Raw genomic sequence first — 18,872 nt, forward strand, 5'->3', positions numbered from 1 at the left:
GATGTCAGGTTTTAAAGAACACAGCCAGTCTTTCAAGTTCGGAAAGAAAATGCAATTGAGCATTTAGGAGTCCGTACTCCCAGTCACCTGGAAGTGCTATGTATCGCGCTCCCTTTTTCTCCCTATCCCATAGCAGATAGAATTTGGGGATTCTGAGAAGCACCTGGCAACTGCCGAGGATCACTTTGGATCTGCAGGCCTGCACTGGCTCCCAGCCTCTCACTTCCTCCGGCTTGTTGTTAATCTGCTAACAAAGAGCCCGCTGCCAGGGCCCCCTGGGGCACGTGGACAGGGAGCTGTGTCTACACACCAGGTTGGCTTTCATTTGGACTCTATGTGCCACCGATGATGAGGTTTTTGCTCCCATTAAGTGTTCCTCTTTGAGAAAAATATGAAATTAAAGACTCTTTTAGGCCCCTTTCTGCTTGTGGTTTGTGCTTTAGAACCATAATGGGAATGAGGTGTATAGGACAACCTGATATTTTCCCATCGGGTCCCACCTCTTGACAAGCACCCACGCCCACCCATGTTCTCAACCACTCAGAAAACCAGTGGGGCAAAGAAAGCCTGGGCTAGAACGTTCTGGCCTTTTCTCAGGATCCTGGCACAGGGAGTGGGCGGGGGGTGGGGGGGGGGGGGGAGTGACAAGGCTAAGAAGAGAAGACTGAGTGCCCTTTTGGGCAATAAAGTCCAAGGGCCAGCCTTGAAAATAGGGGTCAGCCAACTACACCGCTTCCTCAAGCCGCCCTCTGCCCTCCGGCTGTTCTGTAAATAGGTTTTACTGGACCGCAGCCATGCCCATCCATTTATGGCACCTACAGTGGCTTTTGCGCTCTAATGGCAAAGCTGAGTAGCTATCACAGAAACATGGCCCGCAAAGCGCAAAACATTTACTAATGGGCTGTTTGTGGGGGGAAATGTGCCAGTGCCCTTCTTAAAACAAACAGAATTTCCCTGAACTTCAGAAAGTTGCTTGGGCAAGAGAAGCCAGCTAATCTGTCCCAAATGCCAGCGGACATTTAAGGACAGGGGGAAGAATCTCAGAGGCCTCAGGAGGTAGGGCTCTAGATGTCATTTTAGGATAAGGAACAACAGGTGGCCTTGCATTTCTCTGCAGCATCCCATTCATATTCCCCAACTATCACATGTGCTACTGTTCTGTGCAGCTTCATCCTCTCTAGTTACGTATGGGCAGTGAGGGCTGTGACCACCCATATGACATCCGTGTGCCCCGCAGTGAGCTCTTAGGGTAGTAAAGAGAGAGCAGCTGCCCTTTCCTCCCTAAAGAACAGCCGAGTGTCAGTGGGTGCCACACTCTGGTGGGCAGAGGTTATCACGGTACCTGTTGGCCAGAAGCTGGGACCTTGTTCCCGAGGGTGAGGTCAGGTAGATGGCCAGGTCCCCCCTCCGGGGATGGGTGATGGTTATCCGCACCACGACATGCTCCAGGTAGTTGACGTGGTGGTTGGGGTTATCCGAGCAGCCCGATGCTTTATAGATGGAGCGCACGGCACTGTTGGGGCGAATTGTCCTGCAACAGAGAGAGAGAGGGAGTTTGAGTGAGGTCCCTGGCAGAGAGCTAGGCTAAGAGAGCCTTGCAGGCCTCGAATGATGTCGCACAATGTCATACAAGCAGCTGGTTGCTGGACACTCAAGGACGCAGCGCTATCCCCAAATGATTGGGTCACTTACAGGAGTAGTTAACACTTTAGGCAGCGGGAAAGATGCCCTCAAGAGGAAAGGGGGAATTGAGGGCCTTTTATCTTCACACAGATAGTGCCTCTCCAACCTAAGAATCTCAGCTTACAATACAGATTGCTGGGCCCTGGCCCCAGTGTCTGGTTCAGGAAGGCTGGGGTAGATCCCAAGAATTAGCATTTCTAATAAGTTCCCAGGTGATAGAGAAGTTGCTGATCTATGAATTATACTTTGAGAGCCACTGATATAGGGTACCATGGTACAGTGAAAGCTTCGGGATTAGCATGACTTTGGGATTTGACCCTGGTCTACCATTTCCTTACTCTATAACCCAGGGGCGCACACTTCCTCTTGTCCACAAGTTCCTGTCTTCTTCACTAGCTTCTTTCTGTGCCATTGCCACCCTTGAACACTGGGCTCCAGCCACATTGGCATCAGTTCAAGTTCTGGAATAGTTTTCCAACTCAGGGCCTTTTTTATTTTTTTCCTTCTGCTGTTCCTGTGTCTGACTCTACATGGTCAAAACTTAAATTTCACTCTCTGAGACTGTCATCGAACCACAGGAAAAATATGTCCCCACCGCTTATTTTCTAACCCTTGTATGTCCAACATTCAATTATTGTAACTTATATTTACTTATTTTGGGGATTTGATTCCCCCAAGACTGTAAACTCCAAAGGGAAGGAAGCACTTCTCATTCCCCTTAACATCTAGCTCAGTGCTGGCTATTCAGTAAGTGCAAGAAAAATAGTTGCCAAACTGGTAAATAAATTTGTGAATGAGTAAACAAATATTCCCACTGATCTCGCTTCCTCATTTGTCAAATGGGAGTAATACCCAAATGTTCACAAACTTTTAATAAGAAAATACACATGAAGTTTCTTGGCATGGCCCTTAATAAGTGTTCCATAAATACAGGCTCACTTTCCACTCCTTTGACTTTTTTTCTGTTAATTCTTTGCCACAAAAGAATGGGGGGAGGACCACTTTCCTTCATTTATTTCTGCTTCCTGACAATTTTTTTTGAGAATTACAATGGCTCTAGTTTTATCACAAACGAAGTCCATAAATATTTCTTTTTTCTTCTGAGAGCCAACTCTCTAAAAAAGAAAGCCAAAAGCAAAATACGAATAATATCATGAAGATGTATTCTCTTCTGTGGATTCAGCACCAAGGAGAGGCTTCCCATTCTCGCTAAGTCAACCCTGTCAGCACAGCCTTCAAGTTTGTGCAGCTGAAGCCTAGGAACGGGCCCTGGGATCTCTAAAGAAATGGCAATCTCCCCACGGTGGAGAGCTACATGGTATGGAGTTTAAGTTTCCAGAACATGCTATTTAGTCTCTTGGGGCACATTGACTTACGAAGATAACAACAAGTAGATATATTGATAGTGTAGAAGTCTTAAGAATGCCCATCAAAGGTCCTCCTCCTCCCCCCCCCCCTACAATCACCTTTTAAGAGATGCTTTTTTTTTAAGGATACCTGGGTCCTACTACTTGGATATAATAGCTTAGCATCACAGACATTCTATTAGAGTTTTATAATTACATTAGAAAAAAACTGCACGGGGTTTTAGCTTCCATGTGTAACACAGGGCTATCCTGAGCCCTTGCCTTCGCCTGCACCCTCTCAAGATACTGATGTGCTATGTACTTGCAGCGACCTTACTTGATTTGTCGGTCTGTGCTCTCCACACACACGTGCTGCTGGGGAACAGTGGTCCACTTCTCCGCCTCCATCACCATGGCTTCTGCATCCATCAGCCCAAATCCATAGAGATGGCTCACTATGAAAAGCAAGAAGCTGGTCAGCTTTGCTGTGGTCCTGAGCAACCTGTGCTATACATGTTGAGCTATAATTTCATTCAGCAGAGAGCATACATCACCCTAAGGGAGCCTAGCTTTCTTTATAGCAATGATTTAAAACAAATAAAACAAGACAAGTAAACAATCACAAGAAAATGAATGTGTATCACATTGATTATTATTACTAGTAACACGACTATCATTTACGAATTATTCTTACATGGCAGGCACAAGTGCATATTTTTATATTTGATCTTCCTAACAATCAAGATGTTAATGCTATTATTGTCATCATTCATGAATGAGAATATTGAGTCTCAGAGAGAAACTTGGCTGGGATTGCCTAACAATTCAGTGGTTGGGCTGGATTCTAACCCACATGTTCGCTCAAAGACCACTTATGATGACATCATCAATTTTGTAAGATAAAGTAATAGATTTAAAGAGAAGTGACGATGTATGCAACTTCTTCTAGTGCAATGAGTACTTACATTCAAGAAATGCCAATTTTTGGACATGCCTACAAGTTAGGTTGAATATTCCAGAAGACATAAATTGTTACCTTTCCTCTAGCATATGAAAAATTTATTAAACATTATTCATGAAACATTTGGAGGCCTCTAACTTTTATGCCAGCCCATGTTGTAATCTTTTAGTTCTCAATGAGAATTCTTATTGATCTAAAGCTGAATTTGACAGAACTGCCTCAGAAACTTCGATTGCATACAGGAATATTTTAATGATAATACAGCAAGATCAACTTGTGCAGTTCTTTCTGAAAATACTTTAAAATCCCAGTTGAATACTTCAAATATTCACCATGTATTATACTGCCTCACATCTTTATATTTAATACAAAGTCATACTTCTACCAAATTTGTTGGCTAAAACTTTTTCCTTATAACATTAATTACTTTATGCAAATATTTCTAAAGCTGCCCAGGCTTATGGATTAAATACTTCAGCTTAAAATTCAAGATGTTCTATGATATAATCCCATTTAATCTTCAAAATAAACTCCTTACCAAACCTTTTGCTTTAGAAAAGTCATTCCTTTTCTGGAGACCTGACACTCCCAGTCATATCGTGCTCATTCTGTCTTACCGCCTTTGCTCATGCTGGGCCCTTGGCCTGGAATTCCTTCACTACTCTTGATGAAGAGTTAAACTCTACTCTTACAAGTTCCTGAAGGCCCAGCTAGTCTATCATCTCTTGAAATAATCTCTAGACTGTAAAAACCAATTACTGAAATTCAATCATCTGTGATCAGTGAACTTCTCTTTTATAGTCCTATACTTTTAATTAATTTGTCAACCCATCTGCCCTTCTGCCAACTCATTCATTCAACCATCCATCTACCCACCCATCCATCTACTCACTCAGCCAGCCATCCATTCGTTCATCCACCCACTGACCTATCCATCCATCTATCCATCCATCCATCCATCCATCATTTCTTAAGTGCCTTCTATGTGCCAGGCACTATACTAGGCACTGTACTTTTTATCTATGCCAAAACTGAATTAATAATTAACTCTGTCAGCATATGTATTTTACTTCAACGAATATATTATAAACTACTTGATGGCAGGAACTGGATCTTATATTTCTTTATGTTTCATGGGATTTAGCAGAACATATACATATTGGAGGAAAAAGATAGCACACATTAAAAAAAACATTGTTCTAGGATTAAGAATTATTATTCTATTTCTGCTATTTTTTAATTACATAATTCTTGGCCAACAAGATAAAATATCTACCCTGCGTACCTTTTCCTCGTTTTGGAATATATTACTTATCCCATTACCGTTATTAAGTTAACTATATGTCCCACATGAGAAAATCTGTGTAAGGAACTATACAAATGGAAGAGCTCATTATTATAATATCAGATTCAGTCAGTCAGAACATATGAATAAAATGGAATAAAATTATCTTGCAATGGCAAAGAATTTTTTTTTAATATTTTTATATATGAACTTTTGCAACTTCTATTATAAATGAATTTTTTCTTGATGAAAAAGAAATTCATATTCATTTTAACAAATTAGTAAAGACTTCCAGAAAAGAAAAAAGTAAAACTCACCAATAACTTCATCACAAATTGGTAACTGCCATGAACAATTTTGTTAGCTTTGTTTTAGTTATGTAATACTATACAAAGCAATTTTGCCTCCTTATTTAAATAAGAGGCAGAGTGGCCCACATGGTACAGGAGAAAAGTCCAGCCTGGGCTTAAGGAAACCCAGTTGTGGAGATCTCTTGTTAAAGTTCACATAAATCCTACGTTCTTTCCTTGGGGGGAACTGAAATTATTGCCAAAGAGGCTAGATGCCAGGCTCTCTAATGCCACAGAGTACCCAAGCACCCCCATGTTAGTGTTAAGTGGCTTCCAAACAGCACAAATTGTCACTTTATCTCAGTTGAGGGGGGGAAAGATGACAGATGTGACTGGTATATGGATGTGTGGGGAAGAGGGCAGGTGGAGGTGTGGGGAGGCTCTGGGCTTTGAAGTGTTTGCAGAACTGGCCTGCCTGGGCTCCAGCTGAGCCGCTCCTCTCAGCTCCCTGCCACTCCCAATAACTGTCACCCTACAGCCACTAGGACATCCACTAACACGGTCATCAGATACAAACCAACACTTGTCTGTTTACCATTGTAGTTAAGCAGAAAAGCACTCTGAGTCTTTACAAAGGCCATGCATTTATTTCCTTCTCCAATTCAATTCCCATCCTCCACACAACACTCATGTAGATGTTCAGAAAAGAGCTCACTAGCTCCACTTAACTACAGGCTGGCAAGTCAACAGAAAAACAATGTATGACTAGTATAAGTCATAAATAAATGAGAATGTTAGATGACATCAGTGAAGGCCACTGGGTCACTAATGGAGATTTTAAGTATTTTAAAATACTGGAAATTATATATGTGTCCACAATCATGATACACAGACCACGAAAAAAAACGAAATAAAATCTTTCCTTTTTTGTGGATGGGGTGGTGATGGGGGTTGCTAGCAATATATCAACTTTGCATTCTGAGGGACACTTATTTGGTTTTTGGTAAGTACTAATGAGAAAATAATTACACAACAAATGTGCTGGGCAGATAAATTCCTTCAAAAACATGTGTCAAACATGGAAATAGCCATTAAATAGTTTGCAGGCATGAACCATTTTTTGAAATATAATTACAATTGACATAATAATTGTTAAATAGAAAGTTTTCATTCTAAAATGATCTATAAATCCACAAACACTGATCTTCCTCTGGGTGACCATTTGGTCTGTCTCTCCCATCACACTGTGACCAGGATGGGCCAGGAGGACTAGATTGCCCTCCAGTGGCCACAGAGCACCTGGCTTCAAGGTTAGCTTCTGTGAATATGGGTGAAGGTAATCCATGCAGTTGACAGGAGGCATTGTGTTTAATTTGGCATAAAATGTTTATAAGAGAATTGTAAGGGGAAATGAGGATCTATTCTTTTTTACTGTTGACTTCTATAAAGTCATCATTAACACACCCCAACATTTATTCAACTATAGAGCTAGCAGTCACATTTTAAAATTTCATGGTTATAGCAAATATACCATGCAAACAATGGTGATACAGGTTACAGGAACTCTGTTCATGCACATTTCTCATGCCACGCTCAGAGCAAAACCTGAGCCTGAAAATCACTTTATGCCAATCAAGTGGGACCCTTTTCACACACGCACTGAGTGAAATACAGAATTCCATGACGTCAGAGTACTATACATTGGTGTGAGCAGCATCCCACCGGTTCAAGCAGAATTTTTCACTGCTATGTGTGTTGGCGGTAAACATGCAAGCTGTAGTTGTAACATTAGCTAAGACTCAAAATCAATATTCAGAAAGATTACTGAGGGAACAGGCATGTATATAGAGTAATATCAACCTTGAAACAACATTATTGAAGCATATTTCAGAAAGTAAATGTATTTCTTGGTAGAATGATGTTGGGCAAGCTTAATAAAGAGAAGCTGAAAAACTTGCATAACATTATATTTGTTTTATTAGGTTGCACGACTGCCTATGCAGACAAACTAAAAAAAAAATAAAATAAAAAAAATAAAAAAAGTGGATTGTCTTATGCCAGAAGTAGAGCTAGTTTTTATTCAAAGGTATCTAAAGGTGTCTATGCTTGGACCAAGTCCGATGGACAAGAAAAGGCAGGAAAATAGATAATATTCTCCAACAGGTATATTTTCATTTTCTGATGAGATCAGAAGTGCCGAGAGAAGCTAATCGCAAAGCACGCAAGCAAATTATTGCATAGTTTGAAAGGAGACACAGTTAATTTAAATAACAGTTCTAGCTAGGAGGACTAAAAACTCATTGATAAAGGAAATCGAGAGAGCTCAGCAGAAAAAAAAAAATTAGAAGTTTCTAAGCACAGGAAACTGTAACCAAGGCAATTTGGTATATTTCCATCTCTTTCAGAGGACTATCCTTACTGGAGCCAGCTACTTTAAATCCTTTTTTCTTTTTCAATATTACACTGAATGGCCATTTCATGATGACTCTAAAATGACTATTAGCAGAGCACTCTATGTACAATAAAGGAATTGGTTAAAAAAGGATTTTTTAAAAGTTTCTGAGCTTCCCGAAGCAAGCCTTCCTGCTACCAGCTGTCAGGTGCACGAACAATGTCAGGCAGCATGCAGTGTAAGACAGGGCAGGCGAGCGACAACACCCCCTCTGAACAAGGGACTTATGGGAAATACCAAATCGTGCCTGTTCCGGAGAAAGTGCCACTAAATGACAGCCACCCATTTACTATAAAAGTCCAGCCAATTTCTCCCACTAGGGAAATAATTCCTCACCACTAGCATCCCTAAATGCCTGGCTTTGTCTACAGTGGTCCTGGTTTTAGTAACGAAAGCCCTGAGTCTCAGGGGACCCCGCATTCATGGGCAAACCAAGAGAGGGGCCCCCCTCCGGGGAACGGAGGCAGCAATGTGATGCTGTTGGGAGGGGCACAGAACTCGCACCGTTTACTATCAATAAACCAGTAACTGGTTTACAGCCTGAACTTAGATTCGTGTTTGTTAAGATGCACATAATCACCAAGGTATGGGACATGTCCATCAATTGGGTTTAATTATTTATTAGAAGGTGTCAATTTCAGATACACTTACTTCACCCACATCATCATGCCACTTGGGGGCGGGTGTGTGTGGTACATGCTCTATGTATTCAAGACAATGAGGATCCAAAAGAAAGAGAAAATAATTTTGTGTTCTGAGTTAGGCAGGGGGGATGAGACAAGAATAATTGTATGATTTCACTAAATAATAAAGAAAAGCACTAACTGTAATCCCTGTGAGTGTGTGTGTGTGTGTGTGTGTGTGTGTGTGTATATATAAAGGCTTCAAACGAGTAAGAAATCAATAAAAAAGATAACGGAGATGAAGAAACCTAACAGAGCCTGGAGTACACTAAGTACTTCATACAGTTCGGCCAACATGCAGTCAGGTAACATGACCTCAAGGCCAAAGTGACTGACTTGTGCCTTGGGGTGCATGGGGGCTTCAGGACATTCCGGGGGCCAGCATGGAGTCTTCTGGCTAACTCATCAGCAGATCTGCCTGTGGCTCACTGGGCAGCAAGGACAGGCCTGAGTGGGTGGGGTGTGGGTGAGGGGTCAGCACGGATGGGCACTGGTGGTAACGTGCAAGGGCTGAGCTAGGGAGAACGAAAAGCCAAGCCAATTGCTTGTTCTCTCGCTTGTTCTCGGGTGCTTGCCATCAGGCCAGCTGAGGTTGCTCTCATCTACCTACACGCCGCCCCCAGACTAAAAAGTAGTCACACAAATTCCTGGACGAGGGGGCTGCTTGATCTGCGGGTGCGTAGAAACTCCAACCCGAGATCAAAGGGCCCCTGCACCTGTGCAGCCCCGGCCACCTCGAGGGCTTTGATCCTCAAGGCGCTGAGCCACCTGCTCTGAAATTACAGCTCCCACCGGGGACACCGTGCCTCCCTCACCTATCCATCAACCAGGCCAAATGTGCAGAATGGAGGGGGCGTGCGTGTGAAACGTGAGCGGGCCTGCGACACTCTCCTTAGGCGCCCCGTGTCCCCCACATGCGTAATGTCAGCACACGCGTCCTGCCTTTTCAAAGTAAAGTGGAGTGGCAAATCATCACCACACAGAATGGAGGATGCATGATGATGAAGAGGGGCACGCAGAGCTCTTCAGCCTCCCACGTCAACATTTCTTCACCTAAACACGTCGGAGAGGTGAAAGCCAGGATGCTTCCAGAATGACCCGTCCTTTCCCTTCCTCCCTGCCTTTCTCCTGCATCCACCTCTCCATTAGGGATCCTTTCAGATTTCAACGTGAAAGGCATGTAATAGGCTTCTTGGGTCGTCAGCAGGACAGTTACCCTGCTCTCTCCCTCAGCACAATGCAAAGTGCAGGCTCCCCCAGGGCAGGAAGGCGGAGCAGCCCGCACCTGCCTGCCTCCGCCCGGCTTGTTGTTATTTTTCCCTCGCTCTGCCTAACATCCCGGCTCTAGTAACAACGCCAGCCAGATCCAAGTGTGCCAGCCGCCACCAGTGCTGCTGAGGACCTGACGGGGAAGGTTTCCAGACACAGATACTTGGCTGGCTGTGGGTCTGCACTTCAAAGCTCCGCTCGGGATGGGTTCGGTCTGCAGCTGTAGGTACTCAGACAGGCTCGTGGGCACAGAGACGCATTAAGGAGATTTGAGGAAAACACAGCTGAGTCATTTTCCATGTATGATGTACTTCCTTACATGTGGATCTCCATATACACTATTAGATGGTATATACATATATAAAAATGCATATTTACCATTTTTTTATTTACAGAGATAAGGTGATATGCCTTCCTTCTTTCCATTGTAAAAAAAAAGTCAAATTATTTTCTTCTTTTCTCTGGACATTCCTCTTTTATTTGCTTCAGTATGGTTATAATAAGCAGGAAGTTAATTTAAGGTAATTGACTAGTAATTCTTGAATGGAGGTAGGAAAACTATTTTTCCAACTTGGGGAGACCTAGCCATGGATCCCAGGGCATAAGCAGTTCACAACTGTGCTTATTCTTAGGAAACTAAACTTATTTGGACAGAGATGAGAAAAAGATTAAAAAATGTATTATAAGGGCTTTTGGGTAAAAGTTAATTGAAGATTGGATTGGCCATATGTCAACTCCCCAGCCTAGATCTCGGTGTACAACCTAAGCAAATAGATGCCAGACTGGGATCTTGATGAGTAGGCAGACAAAACTCTTATTTGTGTATTATTTTTAAAAAAAATTTTTTTAGATCATTCTTCATTTAATTTTCTTGTAACTTTTCTTTTTTTTCTTAAATTCTCATAAAAGAAAGAAATAGGAAATCTAGATGAATTTATTTCAAGTGAGTCCCTTTTCACACTCAGCGGCTAACAGTGGTTACAAAGATACAGTTACTTTTCACCCTTCCACACACCTGTGGCTCATCCGACATGGAAGCAACACTCACTGGTGAGGTGATGATCACAAAGCACAAAGAAGAGTGACAGCAAAGAAGAAATTATTTCCTACGATTGGAAATAACCACCTTTTCACTGGGAAGAAAGCTAACACTTATCCTTACTGTTTCAAGTACTCCATAGGTTTATTAGAACATTCCTTTTTATTTACCTAAAACTCAAATAGCTTTTAGGCTTAAGAGGCAATAAGAAGAAAATTTCTATAAAAATCTCAAAAAAATGTCAGCCATTAATGAGGACTGTATATGCTCTTAGAAGAAATACGACTAGAGATGGTTCTTAAATTCTTAAGCAAGATTTGGACTCCTGAAGGTATAAATGGAGGTCAGTCATGCAACAGGACATTGGGACTGGTGTGTCCCTCAAGGAGCTGTGAGGGCTTGAAATCATGGATAGAATTAATGAGTAGCCAATGATCAAGGAAAGGGCATCATTTAATTGAGATTCCAGAAAGCTTTAGGACACTGCTTTGTAAAAAATGTTTCATGAGTTGTTTTAGAAGTTCTGAGTCTTAAATGACTGAGGGAGAGCCTTTTGCAGAGATTCAAGATTGGTAATAGATGACATTGGTCTTGAAGATATAGAGCTGGAAATCTATATAATAAAAGGGTAATATGCCAATTGACTGAAAGGGCAGAATGACAGGTCACTGTGACACGCACTAATCACAAGAGGGCAGATGCTCAATGCAGGAGCTACCCCCTGGTGGTCAGTGTGCTCCCAATAGGGAGCACCGCTAGCCACAAGCCTTGGTCATGGCTGGCGAGCACAGTGGCCCGCCTCCTTGGCACCACTAAGGATGACCCCTCAAAGGCTCCTGGACTGCAAAAGGGTGCAGGCCGGGCTGAGGAACCCCTCTTCCCTCCCCCACCAGTGCAAGAATGTCGTGCACCGGACCTCTAAGTCATTAATAGGGAGGGAGCACTTGAAGTGTAAAGGAAGGTAGAGTTGTGAAAGAGAGCAGTGACATTAAGAGGATGTATGAGGGGGAGAGCACAAGCAGCCACTGCTCCTGCTCTTGGTCCCGCCCACTCAGCCACAGATCCTAGGGAATGGCTGATGTCAAAGGAAGGGAGAGAAAGAATCTGTAATGTGTCAAAGAAAAACAGGGCTATATGTCTGCATCATGAGAGGCAAGGAAAGGCAGATCTGGACTGGGTAGATCAAAAGCATGAAATCCCAGAGAAAAACAAGCAGCTGCCTTCTGGTTGAAATCTCAAGGAGTAATTTCACTTCAAAGGTAGAAGTGGGGGGAAAAAATTGCAGAGAATTACAGAGAACTGAATAGCAAGGAAATGGAAGCAGCTAATTTAGATGACTTAGAAATGGTTAGTTGTGTGAAGAAGAACAGAATTAAGGCAGTAGGATGATGGAACAGTTTGGGTCTCCCACCCCCAGGCTGGGGGACACAAATTTTGAAAACAGAGGATTAGGGTCCAGTTGACAGAAAGATGCATGAACACTGCTGGGAGCAAATGACTAAATGATTGACAAGAAATGGGGCTGTCTGGAGGACACCTTTCACAAATGGGATTTATTATCTAAACAACAAAAACAAAGAAAAAAAAAAAACATTCACAAAAGCCCACTGATTTGAAAAACTATTTTTCATTTCTTCTAAGGATGATACTTCATTAGCACCATTCATTCAGATGCACAGGAAGGAAGCTAATGCAATATATACAGTGGGTGAGTTGGGTCAGTGGTTCCCAAACTTGAAGGTGCATCAGAATCACCAGAGGACTTGTGCAAGCACACACTGATTCATTCATTTGTAGTTTTGAGGTAAGGTCCAGAATTTGCATTTCTAACAAGTTCCCGGGTGATACTGATATTATTGTACCAGGGACCACACTTTGAGAACCATTTCCTGAGGGTATTAGGGCTATCTAGCATCTCTTCCGAAGGGCCAGGGGCAGAGTCTCTGTAGGCATGACCCACAACCTTCCCTCATGCCAGCATCTTTTCATATGCCACACACATTTTTGCTTCTCTTATAAAGGTATTTTATGAAGATACGGTTCTCTCAATTAACCTAGGGATACATTATCTTGCACTCCTCAAGCACAAGTGGTCTAGGTATCTACTTTTTGGATGTACTTTACTTAAGGAGTTAGCTTCTATGCACTGTTAGTATAGAATAAGGGTGTGACTGAACTGAGATACAAAATCATGTTTAGTTAAAATGTTGACAATAGTAACTGCACTGAAGTTTCCATTTAATCTATTTAAATCTGTCTTACCTAATCTTTTACAGTTGAAGTACATTTAATGTATCAAGCATGCATCTCAAAATAAGATGCCTAGAAGAAATTTTTTGGGGGTGAAAATAATATCTTACATATGCATTTTGTTACGTGTTAGCTAATGAAATCTTTACAACCATCGTATTGGCAAGATATTATAGTATCATTCAAATTTTACAGCAGAAAAAAATGTAAGTCTCAGACCACTAAAAGAATTCACCCAAAGTCACAGGGACTCGATCCCAAGGATTCATAATATCTTTGTTTTATATATGTATCCATTGGTTACTGTTGTCTATAAGATACACAGTATTTATTTCAACGGAATTCTTAAATCAAGAATCAGCCTCAGAATAACAAGATGGCAAAAGGGATAAACCATTTCAGGTGTTTACCTAGAGATCACAAATAGACAGTTGGACCATGTTTATCCTCCTTGCCTTTTGCAAATCAGCGGCCTAATGTCTGCACCCTTCTTTAAAACTCATTAAAATATCATGCGCAGAAAAAGAAATATGTAGGATTTGGAAGGAAAGTTAACATCTGGCCCATAATCCTTTCCCAATTCTTGCTGAGAAGTGACCTTCTTCAGTCATTGTTAGCAGGGGTTGTAACTTAGTGTAGAGGTCATATTAATATGGAAAAGATACTTTATTTTCTACTCATGGTTAGGCTTTAAAAACATTCATTTTTATTTACTAGAGTTAACCAGGCAGGCACAGATGGAAGAATGGCACTGAGTGGCAAAGAGCAACTTCCCATTTGTTATCACCCAGCAGCGGTTAAAATGGCCTTCTTTCTGACTCTTTCAAAGTTGACTCTGGAAACTCAGGGGTGTACCTTGTCTTCTGGTCTAACACCATAAAATGAAGACTGCTGAAGCCATTACTGGGATGTGTGGTAGAACTTTAATTGCTTTTAAAATGCCTAAGGCTAGCAAGATGTGACCATGTGTAAAGAGTATGAATTGAGATTCTAAGGAAACTAAAAGTCTGGATCTATTTATTTCACAGAAGATGGATCCAGATGGATTCTGCAAAGCAATCGCCTGGCATGTAACTGTACCTCGCTAGATGCAGTGGCCTTAGCAAGCCATGCGGAGAGCTGGGGCAGGATTAATTTTCAGGATTTCTTTTGGAATCTTTGGGTCTGGTTTATATTATAAACACTGGCACCAATATCAAGATCTCCCTGGATTGAGAGAGAGAGAGAGAGAGAGAGAGAGAGAGAGGGAAAGAGAAAGAGAGAGAGGAGGGCTAAGGCCATCTTTAGTAAACTTGTGCTTTAAAAAGATGTAATCATGAGGCCCTTTTGTCTCGTGCTCATGTGGGCTACCTCCCTGCTCCTGAGCCAGGTTTCAGAGCTAGAGCTGGGCCATTTCCCATGGTCTCCGTGTGGGCACTGCCAGGGAGAGCCCCCTCCCCGCTCTGATGGGGGGTAGGGACGAGAGCTGGTGCTGCAGTTTGTGCGGGGATCACCCAGGCCAGAGTCCAAACTGATATGTGTGCACCAATTCCAATAACGGTTTCTCCTGTGTGCCTCAATTTCATCTTTCCCTGTCACACCGAAAGCTCTATTCCTGGAAGGAAAAAGAGGGTGTGTTGGGAGCTCCTTCACTAGGCAGCATGATGACGACCACGATAAAGCCTTCCACCACCGCCTCCTGTCTGTGCTCATGCACCCTGCAATCGACAATATTCACAAAGTCTCGTTACTCCAAATACAGATCTACTGGCCCCTCCATGAAATAATTACACATTTGAATTCATGCAGCTTCAATCATTTTTGGTCACAAAAACTGAGAGAATGTAAAAAGAATATGAAATGAATAATCGATTTGAGCTCAGCACTCAAGACACTCTCTTAACATCAAACTTTGTCTAGAGAGGTGGCGATAAAGATAGTGATGAGATCATCCCAGATATAGGAAAACTCTATTTGAGTCTGGTATCACCGAGTTACTTGGTTCATGAAGTTTCTGTGTATGTCCAGGGTGAAGCAATTGGCAAAGGTTAAAAAGAACAAGCCATCTTTCAATAGATACCTTTTAAAATATGCCTATGCTTTTGATAATTAAGGGAGAAATAATAACAGAATTCCATGCAACAAGGCTACTCAGGTGGGACCTACATAAATTACAGAAAGGTACCTCTTTAAAAAAAAAAATTCATTTCTGAGAGATAAGAAGGGAAGAGAGTTATAAACATCAATGATGAAAGAGTATCATCAGCTGAGCCCACAACTGAGTATGTGCCCTGACCAGGAATTGAACCGTGACCTCCTGGTTCATAGGTTGACTCTCAACCACTGAGCCTACACCGGCTGGGCAAGGTACCTCTTTAATACAGACTTCACCCCATTCTAGGCACATGGCTTGGTGAGTGGACCACAGGCTGGATATCAGTGACACAATGGCAGTCATATTACACAATCCTACACATTTCTTGCAATTGTTAGCCACGTCCTTGGATTCTTTCCTCAGATGTGGCTGAAATTTAGTGGGGGTTTTAGGCTTCTAAGATGCACAATATTGAATTTGAGAACAAAGCTGGACACATATCTTCATATCTTTTGCCTTGACTCTGAAGATACTTCTGAGGGGAAAAGATGAAAAGATGCCAACGATTTCCAGACAAAACCATCTCAAACACTGTATTAAGGAAGCTCACACATTGCAGCCTCTAGTGGGTTCAAAACAGCAATGCTGCTTTCTAGGACTATCGACCATAATAAGTTTGCTTCAAGGCCAAGAAAAAGAATAGCTACGCAAATCTTCAACAAGAGAGGAAGTAATTCCTACAATGGAGATGCTTTTGTCACACGACCAGCAACAGTCTTACAGCAATTCAAGAGGTTTACCAGAATTCCGTTACTCGCTTTCTTTAAATCTCTTCAAGGTCACTTGGCTAATACAAAGTCAGCAACTGCACATGAAAAAGAATTCATATAAGGGATGTGAAGCGGCTTCCTGAAGGTCATGGTGAACAGTAACAACTGGCAAAAAGACTTCGGTCAAAGGAAATTTGGGAAGCCACCTCAAAGAACCATTTCTGACCTGATGTTTTTTAAGAAGCAATATTAACACGACACCCTTTGCCTTGGGTTTACTAAAAAGCAATTTCAAAAAGCATTTCTTTTTCTTCTTTGCAAAGATGATTATATATCCAGCCCTGTAACTCTCATTTAGGAGGCCAAGAGATGATAAAAATTTTTCATTGAATGTCACAGTCCTGCAGTAGAAATACACAACTACAAACAAAGATAATATAAGATGATCAGTGCAAGAGAAATTTCATCCATTTTTGCAAATCAGTTTCTTATAGACATGTCATGTGGTAGGACATATCATAGAACCACTGGATTCACACCATCAGTTTAAGAAATAAAACTCTGACATCAGACAAGCAAGTAGGATCAACTTGTTTTAAAGTCATTACTGCAACTCAACTCACTTTCTCAAAATCACTGCAGTGGCTCCAAAAATTTTTTTTTTTTTCCTTTAAATCAAAAGAGAATGCCTGATTCTAGGATTCAAATCGCTTTGCTGTCAGTTCTTTTTAATTACTTTCTTTTTATTTTTTTAAATGTTTTTTTTTAATTGATTTCAGAGAGGAAGGGAGAGGGGGAGAGAGATAAAAGCATTAATGATGAGAAAGAATCATTGATTGGCTGCCTCCTTCCTTCATGCCCCCTACCCTAGGCATGTGTCCTCATGGTGGCTCAGATGTTCAACCACCGAACCCCGCCAACCGGGCTTTTCCAATTCCTTTCCTCATCACACCATACCTGCCCGTTCTGCACAGTGAATCCTCTTTTCCCTCACCCTGTCCGTTGCACTTTTGCCACAGCTGTCTCATCCCCAGTTTTAATCCCCAATTTTTCAAGAAATGCAAATCTACAAAACCTGTTTAAACCGAGTAGATGCTCTTAAAACTATTTCATACAAGCTTCGGATCCCAACAGTAACTCAAAATTCTCAAACATCTTCCACCCTCTTAGACGTATGTATGTTTCTGATCTAGGCTATGTATATGACATTAATATATCTCATGAGTGAACAGCTGGTTATGCTTTCTCCAATACGTTAGAGCCCATTGATTGTTTATTGAAATCTAAGCAGTATTACAGAAAACAACAACAACAGAGAATGCAATGAAGAAAGCTAACCCTTTAACTATAATCACTGACAAATGAACACTATAACCCAGATTAGATAAGAGACCACAAAAATGAGAATAGAAGTGTTCCAAGAAATGTATGAATATATAGTAGTACACCTACAATTTGAAAGTAATAGGGAGCGTTTCATTTCTAAGCTATCCACAGCATGTTAATGGCCACGACTCATACATACACATGCTCAATTTTTATCATACAAAAATCTTAACAGAATAGTAACTGCTTATCAATCCAATACTAAATGTTGTTCAAGAAGGATGCGTGACAATGCAGATGACAATTTTCCCTGAGTGCATACTAGGTTAAATTCGGTATAGGATACCATTTCCCTCCTTCTTCCCTTTGTCCATGCCATGCCAAAAGGATGGCCTCCTAGCTTTTCCCTGACCCAGACAGGGTCTATGCTGTACACAGGCCTGCAATGCTCTACATCGGCTAAGCCATTCGGATTGCTTCCTCGCGACTCAGGGTCTCTATGAAATTAGAGGGCCCTTTGCTCACTGTCGGATATTTAAAAAGTTACAATTTGTCCACACAAATCATTTATACAAGTTTTACAACAACTCCAAACTAGAAACAAAATCGCCCATGAAAAAGCAAGTACACAAATTGGGGTCTAGTCCAATTGTGAAATACCATTTAACAATAAAAAGGAATGAACCCCTCACATATCTAATGACATGGATAAACCTGAAAAATAGTATATGGAGACAAAGAAGCCAGTTTCGAATTACTCTACTTATATAAAAGTCTTCAAAAGACAACCTAATCCAGTGGTCAGCAAACTCATTAGTCAACAGAGCCAAATACCAACAGTACAATGATTGAAATTTCTTTTGAGAGCCAAATTTTTTAAACTTAAACTTCTTCTAATGCCACTTCTTCAAAATAGACTCGCCCAGGCCGTGGTATTTTGTGGAAGAGCCACACTCAAGGGGCCAAAGAGCCGCATGTTTGCCTACCACTGACCTAATCCATAGTGACAGAAAGTATGTCTGGTTGCATAGGGTAGGTGGGGGTGAGGGCAGGGGGAGCTAAGGGATAAGAAAGAGCACAAAAGAACTTTCTGGGTGACAGAAAGGTTCTATACTTTGATTGTGGTGATGGTCACATAGATGCAAACATTTGCATGCTTAAAATGGTGTTTTTTTTAATCATATGTGAATTTACTCCAATAAAGGTGATTAAGAATGTATGTCGATTAACCAGACAAATTTGTTCATAAAGCCAAGATTCAATCCCAAGTGTATGACTTGGGAGCCCATGCGCAGAAGCACTACACTGAGTTTTTTGTTTTAAATACATGCAAAACCTCTGGATCTATCTCATTCATCAGTTTATTTTGTTCCCAGAGACACTGAAACATGCAACAGATTGATGAATTTTCATGGAAAGGGGGGTGGCGAGAAGAGATTAACCA

General features: G+C 41.5%; 1 protein-coding gene across 7 annotated transcripts in view; it reads right to left on the bottom strand.

Moving 5' to 3' along the window:
- PCSK5 (proprotein convertase subtilisin/kexin type 5) overlaps nucleotides 1-18,872 on the bottom strand; it is a 394,890-nt gene that overhangs the window by 156,480 nt on the left and 219,538 nt on the right. For all 7 annotated transcript variants that reach the window (XR_004987160.2, XM_036433764.2, XM_036433763.2 and 4 more), the window contains exons 11-12: nucleotides 3,367-3,484; nucleotides 1,343-1,531 (exon numbers count right to left, since the gene is read on the bottom strand). Coding sequence is in view for 6 of the 7 variants with exons in the window: in XM_036433764.2 (XP_036289657.1) it covers nucleotides 1,343-1,531; nucleotides 3,367-3,484 (307 nt within the window). In the remaining variant the exon portion in view is untranslated. The remainder of the gene's footprint in view (nucleotides 1-1,342; nucleotides 1,532-3,366; nucleotides 3,485-18,872) is intronic.

This window comes from Pipistrellus kuhlii, unplaced genomic scaffold (assembly GCF_014108245.1).
Source record: "Pipistrellus kuhlii isolate mPipKuh1 unplaced genomic scaffold, mPipKuh1.p scaffold_m20_p_12, whole genome shotgun sequence".
Taxonomy (NCBI): domain Eukaryota; kingdom Metazoa; phylum Chordata; class Mammalia; order Chiroptera; family Vespertilionidae; genus Pipistrellus; species Pipistrellus kuhlii.